Raw genomic sequence first — 22,226 nt, 5'->3', positions numbered from 1 at the left:
CCACAACAATATCTTTGGCAAAAGAAAAATGAGCACGATCTCTCCAAAGTGAGAAAGCTAGATGAATGTGTAGGTGTTAAATACAGATGTCTAGTTTTATTCGTTCTTTGGAAGAGATGGTTTTAATGCAATTACATCATGCCTACTATTTTTCCTGCGCTTGTTTTCGATTTCAACTCGTGTGTGTGTGTGTGTGTGTGTGTGTGTGTGTGTGTGGTTTTTTTCCTTTCTTCCGGCAAGAACAGAACAACCACCACAGTAGCAAAACTAGATCACCTTCCCAATTTGCAAAACAGTTTTTCCAGCCCTGCCGGTTCTCCCTGACGTCAGATTCATTTCCCATCCCCTCTGCCCTTAGGCCTCACCTGAACTTTTTAAAAGGGAAAGCAAACCTCCTGAGCTGCTGTCATTCACAGCGGCTGAAAACAGGCCAAAATTCCACAGGTGAAGCGTGCCCCTGCCTGGAAGCTCAGTGCTTTATTGACCTGTGGAGTTTCTGCCTGCCGTCCAGCTGCTGGAGGCACTAACACTTATTAAGAAATAAGGAAGGCCTTGTTGGATCAGTCCAAAGGCCCAGTTAGACCAGAATCCTTCTCTCACGATGGCCACAAGTAGGACCTGGGGACAACAACACTCTCCCCCCCCCCCATTTGTTGTGCAGGTGAGATTCAGGTTTCAAATCTCCACTGAGCAATGAATAAGAGAAGCGGTCCGTATAGCAGCTCGGTCTAAGGATTCACCGGCACTAAATGTTTAAAGCAGTATCTCAGCGCTGTAAACATTCATGGCTTGCCCCCTTCCAAAAGCATCCTGGGAACTGAAGTTTGTTAAGGGTGCTGAAAGTCCTTCGCGGACCCCCTACTCCTCTCGCGCCGCTACAATTCAGCTGCATATTCCTGCATTGCTTGGGGTTGGACTAGATAATCCTCAGGGTCCCTTCCCACTCTACAAGTCTATGATTCTCAATTAAATTAATAATTAAGGGAGCTGGGCATGTTTAGCCTGGAGAAGAGGAGGTTAAGGGGTGATATGATAGCCATGTTCAAAGATATAAAAGGATGTCACATAGAGGAGGGAGAAAGGTTGTTTTCTGCTGCTCCAGAGAAGCGGACACGGAGCAATGGATCCAAACTACAAGAAAGAAGATTCCACCTAAACATGAGGAAGAACTTCCTGACAGTAAGAGCTGTTCGACAGTGGAATTTGCTGCCCAGGAGTGTGGTGGAGTCTCCTTCTTTGGAGGTCTTTAAGCAGAGGCTTGACAACCATATGTCAGGAGTGCTCTGATGGTGTTTCCTGCTTGGCAGGGGGTTGGACTCGATGGCCCTTGTGGTCTCTTCCAACTCTATGATTCTATGATTCTATACCTACCTTGTACCTACGGGACCGCCTCTCCCAGTATGCCCTACAGAGGACCTTAAGGTCCATAAATAGCAACACCCTAGAGGTCCCGGGCCCTAAGGAAGTCAGATTAGCCTCAACCAGAGATAGGGCCTTTTCAGCATTGGCTCCAGCCTGGTGGAACACTTTGTCTAATGAGACCAGGGCCATGCGGGATCTGATTTCTTTCCGCAGGGCCTGTAAGACAGAGTTGTTCCGCCTGGCCTTTGGCTTGGAATCAATTTGACTCCCTCCCCCTCTTTCTTTCTTTTTTCCTTTCTCCTCCTGTGATGAGGCTGCATTTTAATGTTGTATTTAATCTTGTTTTTTAAGTTGTATTTCAATTAACTTGTTTTTATTATTGGTTGTTAGCCGCCCTGAGCCCGGTCTTGGCTGGGGAGGGCGGGGTATAAATAAAATTATTATTATTATTGTTATTACTACTACTACTACTACTACTACTACTACTACTACTACTATTAATAATAATACCCTACCCATCCAGCTTGGTTTCCCCAGCCACTCTGGGGCGGCTTACAACACATTAAAAATTGGAAAACATCAGATTTTGAAAAACAAATTCCGATACAGGGCTGACTTCAGATTTCTTCTAAAAACCAGGTGATTGTTTATTTCCTTGACATCGGATGGAAGGGAGTTCCACAGAGTGGTTTAACCTAAGGTTACCAGATTTTTTTCCAATGAATCCGGGGACACTTTTCAACTTCCTAGTAAATAGATGGATTTTGTCAGGGGACTGATTTGTAAATCTGGGAAACGGGGACGTCCGGTAACCTGAGTTTAACTATCAAATCCTTCCTCCCCAGGAACTCTGGGAATTGTAGCTCTGCGAGGGGAAAAGGGGACGTCCTTGCAACGCTCTGCACCCATAACAAACTACAGTTTCCAGGATTCTTTTTTGGGGGAGCCATGACTGGTATGAGACTGCTTTAAATGTCAGACGGTGGTAATCATCTACCCAGTTTTCCAAGATCTAAGGCAGACACCTTTCCCAGGAACTGCTGTGTGCGGAAATGATAGAGATTCAACTTCATGCCTTCTGCATTCAGCACACCTGTTCCTGCTTAAGCCTGTCTTGATCGCCTAAGTCCCTTAGCCTGTCTCTTAGCCAATAATAATAATAATAATAATAATAATAATAATAATAATAATAATTTATTATTTATACCCCGCCCATCTGGCTGAGTTTCCCCAGCCACTCTGGGCGGCTCCCAATCAAATGTTAAAAACAGTACTGTATTAAATATTAAAAACTTCCCTAAACAAGGCTGCCTTCAGATGTCTTTTAAAGATAGGATAGCTGCTTATTTCCTTCACATCTGATGGGAGGGTGTTCCACAGGGTGGGCGCCACTACTGAGAAGGCCCTCTGTCTGGCTCCCTGTAACCTCACTTCTTGCAATGAGGGAACCGCCAGAAGGCCCTTGGCGCTGGATCTCAGCGTCCGGGCAGAATCATGGGGGTGGAGACGCTCCTTCAGGTATACAGGACCGAGGCCGTTTAGGGCTTTAAAGGTCAGCACCAACGCTTTGAATTGTGCTTGGAAACATACTGGGAGCCAACGTAGATCTTTCAGGACCAGTGTTATGTGGTCCCGGCAACCACTCCCAGTTACCAGTCTAGCTGCCACATTCTGGATTAATTGCAGTTTCCGGGTCACCTTCAAAGGTAGCCCCACGTAGAGCGCATTGCAGTAGTCCAAGCGGGAGATAACCAGAGCATGCACCACTCTGGCGAGACGGTCCGCGGGCAGGTAGGGTCTCAGCCTGCGTACCAGGTGGAGCTGGTAGACAGCCACCCTGGACACAGAATTGACCGCCTCCATGGACAGCTGTGAGTCCAAAATGACTCCCAGGCTGCGCACCTGGTCCTTCAGGGGCACAGTTACCCCATTCAGGACCAGGGAATCCTCCACACCTGCCCGCCTCCTGTCCCCCCAAAACAGTACTTCTGTCAGGATTCAACCTCAATCTGTTAGCCGTCATCCATTCTCCAACTGCCTCCAGTGAGCGTAAGGGAGCAAACTGGCCGAAATCGAAGGTGGGTATACTATGACCACCACTGGGGTAGCACAGAAAAGGTATCTGAAAGGAGATTACCCATTTACTTGCACATCTGCCACGGTGGGATGGGAGAGGTGGAGGCTGGAAAACGAAGATGTGATGCAGGGATGGGGAGCCTATTTCTCTCCAGCTGTTCTCGGGCCCCAAAGGCCACCGGCCCCAGAGATGATGGGAGCCACAACCCGAGTGCCACAGGCCCCCATCCCTGATGCAACAGCACCTATCACAATGCTCTCTTTATGCCAGTGACATCGGAGGGACCTAATCTCACACAAACTGGGAAGCAGGGCAACAGATAATAGAAAACCCCAAATACCGTATTTTTCGCTCTATAAGACGCACCTAGTTTTCAGGGAAGGAAAACAAGAAATAAGATGCCTCCGGAGCAAAGAGGGAGCGCTCCTCCCTCTTCGCTCAGGAGGCTTTGTGGGGCTATTCCTGAAGCCAGGAGAGCAAGCGGGATCGGTGCGCACCGATCCCACTTGCTCTCCTGGCTTCAGCGAAAGCAAGCCTCCTGGCTTTCCGCCGACCTCCCGCTCTTTAAAGGGAGCGCGGCTCTTGGGGGCTTTTCTGGGAGGTGGGGGAAGGGACAGAGCCACGCGCTCTGTCCCTTCCCCCACCTCCCGCAAAAGCCAGGGATAGCTGCGCAAAGCCTCCACAGAGCAGTGGGATGAAGGCTCCCCACTGCCCTGCGGAGGCTCCGCGCAACTAAGCCAGAAGCTAGAACAGCAAGAGGGAGCGTTGTGCACCGCTCCCTCTCGCTGTTCTGGCTTCTGGGATAGCCCACGAAGCCTGCATTCGCTCCATAAGATGCACACACATTTCCCCTTACTTTTTAGGAGGGGGAAAGTGTGTCTTATAGAGCGAAAAATACGGTACCTATCACCCTCTTCCCTTCAGAACAGGACATAAAGTCTTCTCACACATTCCGCTGAAAGCCATCAAATATTTGGAGATGGCGTTTATGAGTGGTCCATTTTTCACAAGCATACAGTAACGTTGGTAGTACAATAGCTTTGTAAACAAGCATTTTGGTTTCCCTGCGAACGTCATGGTCCTCAAACACTCTGCACTTCAACCGGGAGAAAATTGAAAGATTCCATAAATGGTCTCCCAAAAATTCTACATATCACTTGGGAAGACAGGCAAACCAATGCCAGTGTACTGGAAGAAGCAAAGATCACCCATGTTGAAGCAATGATTCTTCAACATCAACTTCGTTGGACTGGTCATGTTGTTCAGATGCCTGATTTTCATCTTCCTAAGCAACTGCTCTATTCCGAACTTAAAAATGGAAAGTGTAATGCTGGTGGTCAACAAAAGAGGTTTAAAGGCTGTCTCAAGGCAAATCTATAAAAAAATGAAGTATAAACACCGATAACTGAGAAACACTGGCCTGTGAGCGCTCCAGTTGGAGAGCAGCCTTTACCAAAGGTGTTATGGACTTTGAAGACACTCAAACTCAGGATGAAATGGAGAAACGAGCTAAGAGGAAGGCACGCTTGGCAAACCCTCCCCATGATAAACTCCCACCCGGAAACCTATCTTCACACTGTGGAAGGACGTGTGGATCCAGAATTGGCCTCCACAGTCACTTACGGACTCACTGTTAAGACTGTGTTCATGGAAGACTATCTTACTCGGCTACGAGGGATCGCCAAAGAAGAAGAAGAAAATTTGGTGTAGTGATGGGGTTAATGGGGAACCTGTGGCTCCCTAGATGCTGCCATGCTACCTGGGGCACATGCAAACTGGAGTCCCTCAATGTTGAAAGCATCACACGTTCTGCATTCCAAGTGATGATGATAGAGCTTGGCAGCGCCCAACAATCAGCAGATTGCCAGAAGAGAGAATAAGAGTTTGGATTTGATATCCCGCTTTATCACTACCCAAAGGAGTCTCAAAGCGGCCAACAATCTCGTTTCCCTTCCTCCCCCACAACAAACACTCTGTGAGGTGAGTGGGGCTGAGAGACTTCAGAGAAGTGTGACTGGCCCAAGGTCACCCAGCAGCTGCATGTGGAGGAGCAGGGAAGCGAACCCGGTTCACCAGATTACGAGTCCACCACTCTTAACCACTACGCCACACTGGCTCTGTGGCACTGGCACTGCCAGGTGCTTAGGAACCGCTGAGCAAGGTGGTTTTGCAGACCCCAGATTCCCCACCCCTGAGTTAGGGACATATCAGCCTCCTGGTTTTAGCGCTGACTCTGCCTGCGACTGCAGCCTTTGATATAGCTACAAGACTGAACTTCAACTTACCAGTGTGTTGGAGGAGTTATAGTCTTCTGCAGATTTATCTGGAAGGGGAAAGAAAAACAGAACACCTTTCAGATGAAATCAAATTAAAACCAAAGGCAATCCCGATCAAACCACTGAAGACATATTCTCTCCGATCACCAACAGAAAAGGCAAAGAGACTAAGTCTGCAGAGCCACTAGTTTCAGAACAACCTTTCCTCCATAAGAACTTTGTAACCAAAAGCTAGTGCTGGAGTTTGCTTTCTTCCTCCTCCCTCCCAATCCCTTTTCCTTTTGTGATGTTTCTTTTCCAATTTGAGGCCGAAGGCAGAGAGCATCTTAGAACTGACCACTGCAAACTGATCTGGCTGAAGAGTGGGGTAAAAATACTTTAAATAAATAAGGCTTACACAATTTTAGTCCCCCGTCCAAGACTTCTCAGGATAAGAGGCTTAAACGTCACATTAAAGGTAAAGGTAAAGGAACCCTTGACCATTAGGTATAGTCGCAGACGATAGGGGTTGCGGCGCTCATCTCGCTTTACTGGCCAAGGGAGCCGGCGTACAGCTTCCGGGTCATGTGGCCAGCATGACTAAGTCGCTTCTTGCGAACCAGAGCAGCGCACAGAAACGCCGTTTACCTTCCTGTCTACCTTCCTTACCTGCCTACCTTCCTTACCTTCCTATTTATCTACTTGCACTTTGACGTGCTTTCAAACTGCTAGGTTGGCAGGAGCTGGGACCGAGCAACGGGAGCTCACTCCATCATGGGGATTTGAACCACCAACCTTCTGATCGGCAAGCCCTAGGCTCTGTGGTTTAACCCACAGTGCCACCAGTGTCCCTAAACGTCACATTGAGGAAGGGAAAAACACACCTGCTTCCATCACCAAGAGCACCTACTATCTCATTTTTAATCACTTAAAACGTTCAAAAACCAAAGCGTGACTTCTGATTGGCTGCAGGAAGCTCCCACAGCCAATCAGAAGCCATGGAAGCCCTGTTGGACATTCGGTTTCCAAAAGAACGTTCGAAAACCGGAACACTCACTTCCATGTTGCGTTCGTTTGGGAGCCGAAAAGTCCAAGAACGAGGCTGTTTGAAAACCAAGGTATGACTGTACTGTTGAATTTACCTTAATCCCGCTAACACACACACACACACACACACACATATATATATATAACACCACCAGAACATCCAGCAGGTCGGTTTGTAGCCAGGATATGTGCAAATTCTCTTGGCGTCTCAAAAAAAACAACAAATACCTCACAGGCAAGCCAAGCGCACCTGACTACCTGTGCAAGGAAGGTGAAATATACTCGGAGTTGAGAGTGGATTTCATGCTCTTTATTCAGCTCATAGTGGTGAGGAGGAATGGAAGTTCCCCCACAATATCTGCTTTATATACATTATTTACACAATGGGCTGCACGTGATTGGCTAATTCCAGGATTCTCCTGTAGGCCAATCAGGTTGTGGATTCACTTCCACCTGGAGCTGGATTGGGTGGCTCCTGCGGACCAATCATACTACTGCATTGTTCTAGGACCAATCAGACTGCTGCATTCTGAATCCTATTGTTTTAGGACCAATCATACTACTGCATTGTTCTAGGACCAATCCGACTGCTGCATTCTGAATCCTATTGTTCTAGGACCAATCAGACTGCTGCATTTTGGATCCTATTCAACTCAGTACATAACAGAAGGGTTTCTCATCCACCCACTCATCATGACCTACCTGTGAAGCTCATATACTTCTGGCTATTGGAGGTCTTTTTGGAATTGTAGAACTCTAGGACGTCGAGCACGGCCTGAGGGTTCTTCTTCTGCTCCGATTTGGTGATGTTGGAGGTTTGCAGCAAGCGGGCCCATTGCTCAGGCATCCCCTGGGAAGAGGGCAAGCAGCGCAGCCATGAGGACAGTTTTGTAGCAACGCGGGAAGGTGCCTTACACAGAGTCAGACCATATAGCTCAGTACTGTCTGCACTGAACGGTAGCAGCTCTCTAGGATTTCAAACGGGGAGAAATCCTGGCCATGGCTGGGAATGCCAGGAATTGAGCCTGGGGCCTTCTGAACACAAAGCAGAATGTAATAAATTATTATTATTATTATTTATTTATTTATTTATACCCCGCCCATCTGGCTGAGTTTCCCCAGCCACTCTGGGCGGCTCCCAATCAAGTGTTAAAAACAATACAGCGTTAAATATTAAAAACTTCCCTGAACAGGGCTGCCTTCAGCTGTCTTTTAAAGATAGGATAGCTGCTTATTTCCTTCATATCTGAAGGTAGGGTGTTCCACAGGGTGGGCATCACTACCGAGAAGGCCCTCTGCCTGGTTCCCTGTAGCCTCATTTCTCGCAATGAGGGAACCGCCAGAAAGCCCTCGGAGCTGGACCTCTGTGCCTGGGCTGAGCGATGGGGGTGGAGACGCTCCTTCAGGTATACTGGACCGAGGCCGTTTAGGGCTTTAAAGGTCAACACCAACACTTTGAATCGTGCTCGGAAATTTACTGGGAGCTAATGCAGATCTCTCAGGACCGGTGTTATGTCGTCCCGGCAGCCACTCGCAGTCACCAGTCTAGCTGCAGCATTCTGGATTAATTGCAGTTTCTGGGTCACCTTCAAAAGTAGCCCCACATAGAGCGCGTTGCAGTAGTCCAAGCGGGAGATAACCAGAGCATGCACCACTCTGGTGAGACGGTCCGCGGGCAGGTAGGGTCTCAGCCTGCGTACCAGGTGGAGCTGATAGACAGCTGCCCTGGACACAGAATTGACCACCTCCATGGACAACTGTGAGTCCAAAATGACTCCCAGGCTGTGCACCTGGTCCTTCAAGGGCACAGTTACCCCATTCAGGACCACAGCAATGGCTGCAGTTTTATTACCTTAAGCAATCGCACGCGTGCAACTCATGCATAAAGAGCAGCCTTTATGCTGGTGCCAAGCTGGTGCCCTCTGGATATTGTGAACGACAGCTTCCACCAGCTCCTGCCAGCACAGCTGGCCAAGGCTGCTTAAAAGAGCACAAGGTGTGCTTTTTTATGGAGGGGGCGGGGGTAAATAAAAATCAAGGTGCCACTCAGTTCAGCATGCATTGTTAAGAGAGCCGCCATATTTCAACAGTTAGGGCGCTCCCTTCTCAGCCATGGGTGAGCGTAGCTCAGCTACCTTCTCTCACAGCCCCTCCTACCGCAGAGTAGGGCTGGGAGATATATCAATAGATCATCCAACACCACTTTGGAAGTCCATATAGTGATGTCGGTTCCAGAGATCGGGTCCTCCGTTAAGGGGGCACATATTGCGGTGAGACCTGGATAACCGACACCCTGTGTGGGGGTGGGTACAGTTGGTCAGCCACAACACCCGACTGGTAGGTCCCTCGTAAAAGGGACCCCTGACCATTAGGTCCAGTCATGGCCGACTCTGGGGTTGCGGCGCTCATCTCGCTTTATTGGCCGAGCGTACAGCTTCCGAGTCATATGGCCAGCATGACTAAGCCGCTTCTGGCAAACCAGAGCAGCACACGGAAACACCGCTTACCTTCCTGCCAGAGTGGTACCTATTTATCTACTTGCACTTTGACATGCTTTTGAAGTGCTAGGTTGGTAGGAGCAGGGACCAAGCAACGGGAGCTCACCCCGTCACAGGGATTCGAACCACCGACCTTATGATCGGCAAGTCCTAGGCTCTGTGGTTTAACCCACAGCACCACCCAGCATCCCAGGTCCCTCGTAGCTGGGTGCAATCTGGCCAATGGGACGCAGTCCAAACAGTTCGAAGGACCTATTTATGCCCATGCACGTGACCCTCTTTCAGCGCATGCATTTGGAACACCCGCCCACCTCTCCCTACTTTTAGGGCTTTGCGCTTGACCTTGCTATGCCATCGTGTATCGTTGGGACAGGGGCACAGCAGGAATTTCCCCCACTTGGCTGATTGGCTGTTGCCGTTTGGGTTTCGCCTGCCACGTAGCAAATCGTCACAACTTGTAAGGTTGCAGATAGGCTCTGGTTCAGGTGATAGGGGTGGGAGAACGCTCTCGCCATCCCTATGTGAAGGGTATTCCATTAAAGGAATCCAGGGGCTTGATGGTTTGGTCAACCCCTGAGAGGGGGTTGTGCCCGTGCCTGAGTCCAGGGGGGCATTTGGGTGGCAGACATAGCCTGTTCCTGGCTTTCCGCTTATCCAGGTGTTCACCCTTGGCTGACCTGTGCCGGAACCTTGGGTCAGTGCTACCTGCTTGGCAGGAAGCTAGTCGAACCGGAGCCTATGCAACCATTTGCTTTCTGTAATCAATAAATTTGTGGCCTAAATTCTGTCAAAAACCAAAATTTGAGTCAAGTGTGAATCTATTTAGGGGGGAGGTTTCTCGGTCTGAACATGGCAACATATCGCGAATCATGCTCTGTGTGTGTGCTATTCAAAAAATCAGTAAATGCCTCTACAAAACTCTATCCTTATTTCAGACATTGTGATGTTATCAGTATATCACTGGTGATAATATTGCAGTGCTGAAAACCAGATATTGCCCAGCCCTAAAACGCAGGGTTGTTGTCAGAATAAAAGAGTGAGGGCAAGACCCCACAGTGAGGCCCATGAATGAATCACTGGGTAGAGAGAAAATAAATACCCCAACCATCAGTTACTAAATAGATCACCGATGGCCTGCAGTTTATATCCATCTGCAAAGTAGGTAAGAACCGTCCACCATTTCCATTCATATCTCTCGCTGCCACCCCTCACCCCGGCTGTCCCCCGTTTCTCCTTACTGTGAATTCGCCTGTGACGGCATCAAACCCAACGTGAATCGTGTGCTCAAAGTCGGAAGGGAGGGAGATCTCAGGGCGCTCTTTCTCCTTCTTCTTGTTGGCTGTTTGAAGGGGAAGAAAAAAACCATCCCCCAAAGGGAAGGGACTACGTTAGCCAGCACTGTTACTGTTGATTACTGTGTCGCCTGGAGTACTGTGTCCAGTTCTGGGCACCACAGTTCAAGAAGGACACTGACAAACTGGAACGTGTCCAGAGGAGGGCAACCAAAATGGTCAAAGGCCTGGAAACGATGCCTTATGAGGAACGGCTAAGGGAGCTGGGCATGTTTAGCCTGGAGAAGAGGAGGTTAAGGGGTGATATGATAGCCATGTTCAAATATATAAAGGGATGTCACATAGAGGAGGGAGAAAGGTTGTTTTCTGCTGCTCCAGAGAAGCGGACACAGAGCAATGGATCCAAACTACAAGAAAGAAGATTCCACCTAAACATTAGGAAGAACTTCCTGACAGTAAGAGCTGTTCGACAGTGGAATTTGCTGCCAAGGAGTGTGGTGGAGTCTCCTACTTTGGAGGTCTTTAAGCAGAGGCTTGACAACCATATGTCAGGAGTGCTCTGATGGTGTTTCCTGCTTGGCAGGGGGTTGGACTCGATGGCCCTTGTGGTCTCTTCCAACTCTATGATTCTATGATTCTATTCTATGATTCTATGATTTATATAGACAGACAAGATAGTTTATACATGCTTCAAATCAAGACTTACTGACTAGTGATTTAAATCAAATCCACCCTGGTTTGGAAAGCTCTGAGCCATGGGGAAAGAAGCTGCCATATTGATAAGAGGATTGGCGCACAAGATGGAATAAGCCCCCACTCCCAGGTCTTTCTCAGCACAGACCAGAGAGCTCACCTGCAGGCTGCTGAACTACAACTCCCATAATCCCTGGGCATTTGCCAGCCTGGCTGGGGATGATGGAAGTTGGGTCCTGCAACATCTTCAGGGCAGCAGGTTCCCTATTCCTGCCCTAAGCAGGTTGGGAGCAGGTTATTTGACTGTACCCACACGGACCTGCTAAACCTCAAGAGCCCTTGCACTTAGCAAACTACGGTTCCCAGGATGCTTCGGGGGGAAACCGTGACTGTAGAAAGTGCTAATGAAGTCCTTTGAATGCATAGTGCAGACGGGGCCTTAGTGAGCTAATAGCTACTACGGTCTCCTAAACAAGAGGGTAGGGCTGAGACTGATTTTTTTTTAAAATCCCCGAAGTTTTGTGGGCAGGCAGAAATCCAACTGGTATGGCTCTTCCTCAGCTAGAAACCCAAGTATATGGAAAGGTTGCTCTTTCAGCTGTTAAGCATGGAGGCAGCTAGGGGAGAGGAATGAAACTCACAATAACATTTGAGCGTTATATACTTAACAAGTTTTAGGAGGAAGTGCTGAACTGTATAACTCTGACTGTGCAGAAAAAGTTAAATCTCTCAGCAGAGAATATTCTTTCGAACGATATACCTGCAGTATGGAAATTAACAACAGGACACCGAAAATTCTACGTGCCCTAATGGTGACCTTTTTCCTTTCTCCTTCTGTGATGTGGACTTCTCTGGTTTTTTTCTGGCCCATGTAGGACCAGTCTGGATAGTTGGCCTTGGGGAAGATTTGACGTTTTCATCCCCCAAAAGTTTTTGATTTGAGTGTCTACTAAAATGAGGCTGCATTTTAATGTTGTACTTAATCTTGTTTTTAAGTTGTATTTTAATCAATTGTTTTTACCTGGTGTTAGCCGCCCTGAGCCAGGTCTTGGCTGGGGAGGGCGGGGTATAAATAAAATTTATTTTTATTTTTATTAAGAGTGATATTGATGAATTGGAAGAATATGAAAGCCTTGAATCAATAATAATAATAATAATAATAATAATAATAATAATAATAATAATAATAATAATTTCTTATTTATACCCCACCCATCTGGCTGGGTTTCCCCAGACAACACTTGCAACTTATGAACAGTCTACTTACAGATATACTTTGTTTGGATAAATATGATAACATTTGGAATGTCTTAGGCTATTAACGTTTATATATGCATTGAGATAATAACACTATATCAATTTATGTAAGAATGTATTATGGGAGTATATTACATTGCATTTTTGAAGATTCCCACCCCCCTTTCTTTTACACATCTTTGTTCTCTCCCCCCCCCTCATTTCCTCCCTTTTTTTCTTCGTACCACTTTATTTCTTTTAAATGGTAATTCTTTCAGTAAAAAACATGAATATTAGAACACAATTTTTAAAAGAACGTTTAAGAGTTCGCTCTTAATTTTCATGTGGTATTTTAATGCTATCCTAAAGCTGTTAAAATGCAGAAACCCATGCTAACTAGGGGCACTCGGCTGCCCACTTTAGAGAGTCCCCCTAAATTAGCCCAGCGTGGAAGGTTCTTTCCTAATGCCATTAACTCTTTCTGTGTTCTTGCATAAGCAGTTTAAAAGCAAAACACACGACTGCAGCTACGGAGAACTACATTAATTACCTTCAAACCCCGTTAAATACCACTGGCCCGTACGTTGTTATGGGATGGGGGCGGATTACAAGAGCATACGAGCAACAGATGGTTTTCGCCGTCCAAAATCCGAAGAGCTTTGGCGGTCTGAGTCTGAACGCATTAAAATATTAACGCTATAATCCTTTTTTTTCCTTTTTTCTCTCTCTCTTTTTCCCCCCGCAATGCTAAAACACTGTACAGAGCAGCGTGAGGCAGGAGCTTACGGGGATTAGCAATTTTAAGGCCCACTGAACCCGGATTTGCAATCTAATCCCTTTTGATAGCGTTTGTGAGAATTTTCGACGGGGCCTTTAAAAGCAAGGCCAGAACTTTAAAACTTTTACAACCAGGATTCTTAAAAGCGGGCCTCTCCCTTCTCTAACGGGTTAATCTTTCCCCAAACTGGTAGAAGGTTAGCCAAAAACCAGTAACTTCCACCAGGTTGTTGTGCAGAAGATCATGGCATGCTGGGACGCCAAATATAGGGGGCCGAAGGTCCTTCAGCCTTTGTGGGTCGGGGGCCAAGCTGGGCTAGATTACACTCCCTCTGGAGGAGGGGGTACGTGGTTTAGGGGTACTTCTGGACCCTTGGCTGCCGCTTGGGGCTCAGTTGGCCACAGTGGCCCAGCTGTGCCCCTATTTGGACAAGGATAGCCTAACTACTTCTGTCTATGCTCTGGCAACCTCTTGGTTAGAGTAAAGGTAAAGGGACCCCTGACCATTAGGTCCAGTCGTGGCCGACTCTGGGGTTGTGGCGCTCATCTCGCTTTATTGGCCAAGGGAGCCGGCGTACAGCTTCTGGGTCATGTGGCCAGCATGACTAAGCCGCTTCTGGCGAACCAGAGCAGCGCACGGAAACGCCGTTTACCTTTTGTGACTGTGTGGAACCCAGTTCAGCTACTGATTGATTGATTGATTGATTGTGTGACTGCAGTACATTCTTTATTGCTTTCATTTTATGGATCAATGGTCTCGTTCGATAATGAAATTCATGTTAAAGGTAAAGGGACCCCTGACCATTAGGTCCAGTCGTGATCGACTCTGGGGTTGCGGCGCTCATCTCACTTTATTGGCCAAGGGAGCCAGCGTACAGCTTCCGGGTCATGTGGCCAGCAGGACTAAGCTGCTTCTGGCGAACCAGAGCAGCGCACGGAAACGCCGTTTACCTTCCTGCCGAAGCGGTACCTAATGATCTACTTGCACTTTGACGTGCTTTCGAACTGCTAGGTTGGCAGGAGCAGGGACTGAGCAACGGGAGCTCACCCCGTCGCGGGGATTCGAACCGCTGACCTTCTGATCGACAGGTCCTAGGCTCTGTGGTTTAACCCGTGTCCCTTAACCTCTTGGTTAGACTACTGCAATGCATTATACCTGGAACGGCCCCTGAAGACAGTCTGGTGCAGAATTTGGCGGCTAGTCTGTTCACTGGGACAAGACGGTTTGAGCACCAATCCCGGTTCGACTAAACTGGCAGCCAATTGGTTTCCGGACCCGATTCAAAGTGCTGGTTTTGACCTATAAAGCCTGAAATGGCTCAGGACCGCAATACCTCAAGGACCGCCTCTCCCCATATGAACCCACCCGGCCCCTGCGACCATCATCTGTGGCCCTTCTTTGTGTGCTTCCTCCAGGAAAGGTCCAGAGGGTGGCAACATATAACTTTGGGTGCCAAGCAAAAACATTTCTCTTTCCAGGGCTTGGGCTAGTTAAATAATCTATTGCCTTTTAAACGTGTGGGGAGGGGGGTATTGTTTTCCTTGTTATGCATTTCTGCATTTTTATACTGTGAACCGCACCGCGATCCTCGGATAAAGGGCAGCATATTAATTTAATATAGAAATAGTAAGGAAATACTATACAAGGTATGTTTTTGATGTACGAAGCCCTACATAGCTTGGGAGGGGCAAAATATTCCCACATATCCAACCGATAGCTGTGTTTTGCATAAGTGCAACCCACGGCTACCATTCTATCAGGAAGGTCTGATCCTCATGATGTCAGAATTGGGTCTTCTGATATGATTGTTCCTCTACTAATAGGATCTCTCTCCTATTAGTATCAGAGGGGATGCCTTCTCTATCAGCTTTTCAGCCCCTGTTAAAGGCATTCCTCTTTCAACAAGCCTTCTAAAACACTTATCCCCGTTGGCATCTAACTTGGAACTACAGCCGCATCTTGGAAGCTGAACGCAATCCATTCGACTTACAAAACGTTCAGAAATCAAAGCACAGCTTCTGATTGGCTGCAGGAAGCTCTTGCAGCCAATCGGAAGCCGCAGAAGCCCCATCAGACTTCAGCTTCCAAAAATAGTTCACAAACCGGAACAGTCACTTCCGGGTTTGCAATGTTCAGGAGCCAAAATGTTCGGGAACTAAGCTGTTTGACTTCCAAGGTACGACTGAATACTGATTTTGTGTCCGTGCGGTTGCTTTTTAAAAAAAATTATATCTATTTTTTTCATTGTTTTCCAATAAGCAAGATGTTATATATTTAACTGTTTTATACATATATCGAAATCACTTTGGGGGTGTCTCACGGGAAGCAATTCCTTCGGAAAGACTTTATTGATGTCCACATCTCCCTTTCTGGCCTCTCTCAAAGTTGCTGCTTATGTCTGAGTAAATATGTCGGCTCCAAACATATTTACTTGAGCCGCAGGTTCTCTCGCTTTAAAATAAAAATTGCACCCAAGGACGTGTCTTGAGGATTCTAGCCTCAATTAGAATTCTAGCTCAAGATTGCAACTTAAACCCAAGAGTAAACAATCTTGACTCGCTGCTAAAAATATGCAAAGGATTTGTTTGACTTCTTCACGACTGAAGAAACAGCAATGAGATGTTTTCCTGATCTGACTTGCCGAAGCCACATCTCCTGCCGATAGAAGAGTTTGCTTTTTAAACGGCAATGTGGCTGGCAGACATTCAACAGGTTAGGCATTTCCCAGCATAGAGATGCAGCGGTGTCGAAGCTTCACCTGTTGAGCTTTGGCCTGTCGCAGAAAGAGGCCTGCCAGAAAAAGAAGGGTGCGAAACCAGGATGGCAAGGGGCAACAGAGGGCTCTGTCAAATGATCCGAAGGGCTCGTGTCAATGAAACCAAGCAATTGCATTTCTTGGACTAGTCCAGCATTGGACTAGATCAGGGACAGCCAACTCCCCATAGACTGCGATCTAATCACAGTATAAAAAAACTGGCATTGATCTAACCATTATTATTTATTTATTTATTTATACATGCCCCGCCCATCTGGCTGGGCTTCCCCAGCCACTCTGGGCGGCTTCTAACAAAATATTAAAATACTGTAATGCATCAAACATTAAAAGCTTCCCTAAAGAGGGCTGCCTTCAGATGTCTTCTAAAAGTCTGGTAGTTGTTCTTCTCTTTGACATCTGCTGGGAGAGCGTTCCACAGGGAGGGCGCCACCACCGAGAAGGCCCTCTGCCTGGTTCCCTGTAACTTGGCTTCTCGCAGTGAGGGAACAGCCAGAAGGCCTTCAGAGCTGGACTTCAACGTCCGGGCAGAACGATGGGGGTGGAGACGCTCCTTCAGATATTTAAGTTGTGGAGCTTTTTTTAGTAAGCCAAAGTTTGGGGGGGGTGCTTTTTTGTAAGAAGATCGCTGCAGGGCCAGAGATCAACCAGGATGTACCAGGAACACCCGGCGATCTACCAGTAGATCGCTATCTACCTGTTGGACATGCCTGGACTAGATGATCCCTGGAGTCCCTTCCAATTCTGCAATTCTGCGACACGATTCCGAGACTCTAGAAACACAGAATCCTAGAAAGGTGGGGTTGGAGGGGAACCCAAAGGTCTCTAGTCCAACACCCGGCAACGCAGGGAATCGCAGTCACCCAACCTCTGCTTAAAAACATCCTCTTGGAAGAACAGCGGTTTCACGGGGAGCAATTCTCAAATGAAATCAATGAGTGAGCAAAAGACAACAATGAAGCCAGCGTACTTTTGTCTCCTGGTAAGATGGAGCGGTAAAAGCGGTCCCTCTTCTTCTTCTCTTCCGGATTAGGAGGCAAAGGTTTGGAGCCGTGGTTCAAGGGTCCCGCCTCTTTGCTCCCGCTGCCTATCATCGTGCTGGTGTTCCTCATTGGAGGAGCCGGGGGCTTGTCTTCTGCTTCTAGGCCATTATTGGACATCTTCAGCGACGACAGCTACAACTAGGATCAAAAGAAACACGGGGTTTGGACACGGTCAATGGAGGCGCACGGAAATCAGGCAGAGGCGGGTATAACATATTTTTCCATGTACAGTCGTAAAGGTAAAGGGACCCCTGACCATTAGGTTCAGTCATAGCCGACTCTGGGGTTGCGGCGCTCATCTCGCTTTATTGGCCCAGGGAGCCGGCATACAGCTCCCTCCCCTATAAAAAGCATTATTCAGAAAGCGGTGTGCACAACTGCTAAGGAAGATAATATCACAATGACATTTGAAGCAGTCACGAATAATTGCATATTTATTCAAAATCCAATTAGAACTGTTTAGTTAAAATTCAACCAAAATGATGGATTGAATCTCATGATCCCAGCTTTCCAACCAGCAGTCGCCGCTACCTGTGCCTTTGAAAGATCTCTGCAGCAAGCAAGAGTTGAGGAAGTCAAAGCTTTTCCAGTTATCGATTCAGTAGGAAAAGCTTCCCCCTGCTAAATTGCCACAGGTCAGGCAGCGGTTAGAAAGCAAGTGGCTCCAACTATTTTTAGCCACATGCAAAAATGAGAAAAGTTGGCGATGATGGCAGGGCTAGGGATGCCAGATGAAAAACTGGCAGTGCCTGCTCTTGTGCCGCCAGCAGCTGGCAAAGATGGCAGCTATCAGCAGAGGGGGGTTTTCACCCCAGTTCGGAGACCCAACAAGCCTCAGCGGTGCTTGGCCTGAAATGTATGTAAAAAAGTACCATATTTTTCACTCCATAAGATGCACCTGACCATAAGACGCACCTAGTTTTTAGAGGAGGAAAACAAGAAAAAAAAATATTCTGAACGAAACAGTGGATGTATGATTTTTGTGGTTCATGCTGTGGTGATTTGAAGGTGAGTTTGGGGTAGCCCAATGCAAAAATCCTGAGAATCCATGTGGTTCCGTGCTTTGTACCCAGGTTTTTGCGCCATTGCAACCCCAGAAAACAGTGGATGCGTGATTTTTTTGGTGCAGGCTGTAGCCATGGACACGCTATGTGATCTGATGGTGAATTTGGGGTGACCCAATGTAAAAATCCTGAGGATCCATGGGCTTTTACCTCCCCCCTCCCAGGCAGCCTCCTTTATCTCTAGAGTCCCTTATCTCCCTTCCAATTGCTTACTGATCAGCTGCTTCCTTTTAGCACCCTCTTCCCTCTTGTTTGCCTTAGTGTCTTTTCCTTAGCGGGAGCAGTTTTTTGCTCCTCCTTTTCTTCTAATTTCTCTCCTCATTGCTTTAGTCTTCCTGTCTCCTCTCCTTGCAAGTTTGCTGTATTTACCTCCCCCTTCCCAGGCAGCCTCCTTTATCGCTAGCGTCCCTTATCTCCCTTCCTGATCGCTTGCGATCAGCGGCTTTGTTTCAACACCCACTTCCCTCTTTCCAAAAAAAGAGAGCATGATTTGCTTTTTGCCCCTGGGCAATTCGGCTCCAGGGACCACGCATTCGCTCCATAAGACGCAGAGACATTTCCCCTTACTTTTTAGGAAGAAAAAAGAGTGTCTTATGGAGTAAAAAATACGGTACTTCTTCACACAGCACTTAGTTAAACTATGGAACTCGCTGCTACAGCAGGCAGCGACGGCTGCCAACTTGGAGGCTTTAAAAGAGGATTAAATGAATTAATAGAGAGACTTACATATCTGAGTTCCTTTCCCCCCAGTAATATTTTTTATTAATTTTCAATTTCAATAATCCAGTGCTTTTTTTCTTAAAAAATTATGTTTAGGTGTACTCTCATTTTCCTACTCATATTGAAACACTGCCCCCTCAATGAGGTCAAACTTAGATTCACAAAATGTTTAGGGGTATGCGTACCCCCAGAAAAAAGCACTGCAATAATCCAATAAAAGCCTCAATATGTCAATACCAAATTATAATACAATTAATAATGCCAATCTTTCAAATGCCAAATTGTACAATTTATGCGGCCACCCGCCTGCTAGAGTTTGATTATTTACATAATTTCTGCGTTCCATAATCTTATTGCGATTACACACCAGTCAGAAAAACAAACCCTTATACCACAGCTACAATTTTAGCGATTTCCATTCGCATTAACACATTAAATGATTTATAATCCTATAGGTGAAGCATTCATACTCTGTCTTTATTCTTCTTGTTCTGTCCATAGTGTTTCTTCCTGTCTTTGTACTATATTTGTGTGTGTGTGTGTGTGTGTGTGTGTACAGTGGTACCTCAGGTTACATACGCTTCAGGTTACATACGCTTCAGGTTACAGACTCCGCTAACCCAGAAATAATGCTTCAGGTTAAGAACTTTGCTTCAGGATGAGAACAGAAATCGAGCTCCGGCAGCGTGGCAGCAGTAGGAGGCCCCATTAGCTAAAGTGGTGCTTCAGGTTAAGAACAGTTTCAGGTTAACAACAGACCTCCGGAACGAATTAAGTACTTAACCCGAGGTACCACTGTGTGTGTGTGTGTGTGTGTGTGTGTGTGTGTGTGTGTATCTGAGTGGCTGAAGAGGACCTCAACCTAGAGAAAGGTGAGGAAGAAGGTGTTAAAACATACAGCTCAACTGTCCTGATTTAAGTGGGATATCCTGGAATTACAGAAGCCATTCCTGGCTTCTGACTGGATCCCAGAATGTTTTTTTGTTCCAGCGCTCTGGTGAGTCTGCTGGGTCTCATGGGACCCAAAAAAATCTGAGCATCCCAATTTGGATCACTCGGATGTTAATGGGTACGGTAAAGTAAAAGGCAAAAGGTAAAGGACTCCTGGTCAATTAAGTCCAGTCAAAGGTGACTACGGGGTTGCGGCACTCATCTCGCTTTCAGGCGGAGGGAGCCGGCATTTGTTCGCAGACAGCTTTCCGGGTCATGTGGCCAGCAGGACTAAACCGCTTCTGGTGCAACAGGATACCGTGACGGAAACCAGAGCGCACGGAAACGCCGTTTACCTTCCCGCCACAGTGGTACCTATTTATCTACCTGCACTGGTGTGCTTTCGAACTGCTAGGTTGGCAGGAGCTGGGACAGAGCAATGGGAGCGCACCCTGTCGCGGGGATTCGAACTGCCAACGTTCTGATCAGCAAGTCCTAGGCTCTGTGGTTTAGACCACAGCGCCACCTTTTACGTTATGGTAAGACAGACTTGCTAACTCTCTGGCACCTTCTGTAGATTACTGCATTACCTGGGGAATCACCCCAAGGAAGCTGGAGTCACTGCATAAATACTTGCAACCGGGACTCATATTTTGGGTATATTAGCCCACAGATCATAGGTCATTCAGTGCTTCCATCACCCGGCAGAGGACCAAGCCCTCTTCAGGGAAGTTTTTAATGTGTGACATTTTAATGCATTTTTAATCTTTGTTGGAAGCCACCCAGAGTGGCTGGGGAAGCCCAGCCAGATGTGCGGGGTACAAATAATAAATTATTATATATTATCACTTAGGAAGGATTCTCGGCACGATGAGGAGAAATCTGAAAACCGCCGCTCCCACCAAAACGGGAACCAGTGTAGGAAAGCATTCAGAGTGTGCCCCAAGGTCACGCAAACACAGCAATCTCAAATCAGATATGCAAAGCAGCCCGGTTTATTTTGCATAATTTGCTTTGCCTCTGCAGAACATGGCCGGGGGGGGGCGGTGTGTGAAGGAGGCGGGAGAGAGAGAGGAAAACATCTAGGGAGAACGTTGGTGTTTGCTTACCTCTCACCCAGCTAAAGTTTGGCTCAGCCTTGCTGATGTTTTCCCCAAGCATCAGGGCATAACAGCCTCCGCTGCCATAAGGTCAAAAACTTGCTTGAATTTAATGAACGCCATGGTTGTCGGAAGAACGCGGGTGGCGCTGTGGGTTAAACCACAGAGCCTAGGACTTGCTGATCAAAGGGTCAACGGTTCGAATCCCCATGACGGGGTGAGCTCTCATTGCTCGGTCCCTGCTCCTGCCAACCTAGCAGTTCAAAAGCACGTCAAAGTGCAAGTAGATAAATAGGCACCGCTCCAGCGGGAAGGTAAACGGCGTTTCCGCGCGCTGCTCTGGTTCGCCAGAAGCGGCTTAGTCATGCTGGCCACATGACCCGGAAGCTGTACACCGGCTCCCTTGGCTTGTAAAGCGAGATGAGCGCCGCAGCCCCCGAGTCGGCCACGACTGGACCTAATGGTCAGGGGTCCCTTAACCTTTATGGTTGTTGGAACGCTGCATTCTAACACCAGGGATCCAAATTCCTTGCCTGTATTATGTGATGAAGTGAAACTAATTTTGCGTGTTTGTTTTTTGTGTGTTCCCTCGCTGCAAAATGCAAGGTTACAGGGAACCAGGCAGAGGGCCTTCTCGGTGGTGGCGCCCTCCTGTGGAACGTCCTCCCTTCAGATATCAAGGAAATAAACAACTATCTGACTTTTAGAAGACATCCGAAGGCAGCCCGGTTTAGGGAAGTTTTTAATGTTTGAGGTTTTAATGTGTTTTTAATATTCTGTTGGCAGCCGCCCAGAGTGGCTGGGGAGGCCCGGCCAGATGGGCGGGGTATAAGTAATATAGTATAATAATAATAATAATAATAATAATAATAATAATAATAATAAATAAATAAATAAATAAATAAATAAATTAATATTATTACCCTTATGTTTCCCTGAATTGTACTGGTGTTAGCCACCCTGAGCCCAGCTTTGGCAGGGGAGGGTGGGGTATAAATAAATTTGTTGTTGTTGTTGTTTTCACATATCCATGGCTGATGGGGAGGAATTAAAAGGGAGAAACTGTCTTAAATAAAAGAATCAGGTGTGTGCTACTTATGTAAGCTGCACTGCATTTATTCACATAACGAAAATGTATTTTGGATGGTTACAAGATGGGAAGAACAGGCCTGTTGGATCTGGCCAATGCCCACCTAACTTTCTGTTCTCACTGCGGCCAACTGGATGGCTGAGGGGACTCCGTGAGCATGCAATGGGCAGGACATGGAGAGCATGACTAGTAGCCATCAATAGCACTATCCCCCGTGAACTTATCTACCCCTCTTTTAAAGCCAACCATTACTTCTTGTGGCAGTGAG

At 47.2% G+C, this 22,226-nt stretch overlaps 1 protein-coding gene across 2 annotated transcripts in view; it reads right to left on the bottom strand.

Moving 5' to 3' along the window:
• The window catches only part of PAK1 (p21 (RAC1) activated kinase 1), a 101,063-nt gene that overhangs the window by 25,486 nt on the left and 53,351 nt on the right, over positions 1-22,226 (bottom strand). For both annotated transcript variants that reach the window (XM_083499710.1, XM_083499711.1), the window contains 4 exons: positions 16,982-17,192; positions 10,478-10,578; positions 7,444-7,591; positions 5,725-5,762 (listed from right to left, as the gene is read on the bottom strand). In XM_083499710.1, coding sequence (XP_083355836.1) covers positions 5,725-5,762; positions 7,444-7,591; positions 10,478-10,578; positions 16,982-17,171 — 477 coding nt within the window. In that variant the 5' untranslated portion in view covers positions 17,172-17,192. The remainder of the gene's footprint in view (positions 1-5,724; positions 5,763-7,443; positions 7,592-10,477; positions 10,579-16,981; positions 17,193-22,226) is intronic.

Source organism: Podarcis liolepis (genome assembly GCF_965112155.1).
Source record: "Podarcis liolepis genome assembly, chromosome: 4".
In the NCBI taxonomy this organism is placed as follows: Eukaryota; Metazoa; Chordata; class Lepidosauria; order Squamata; family Lacertidae; genus Podarcis; species Podarcis liolepis.
This window is presented reverse-complemented; position numbering and strand designations above follow the sequence as displayed.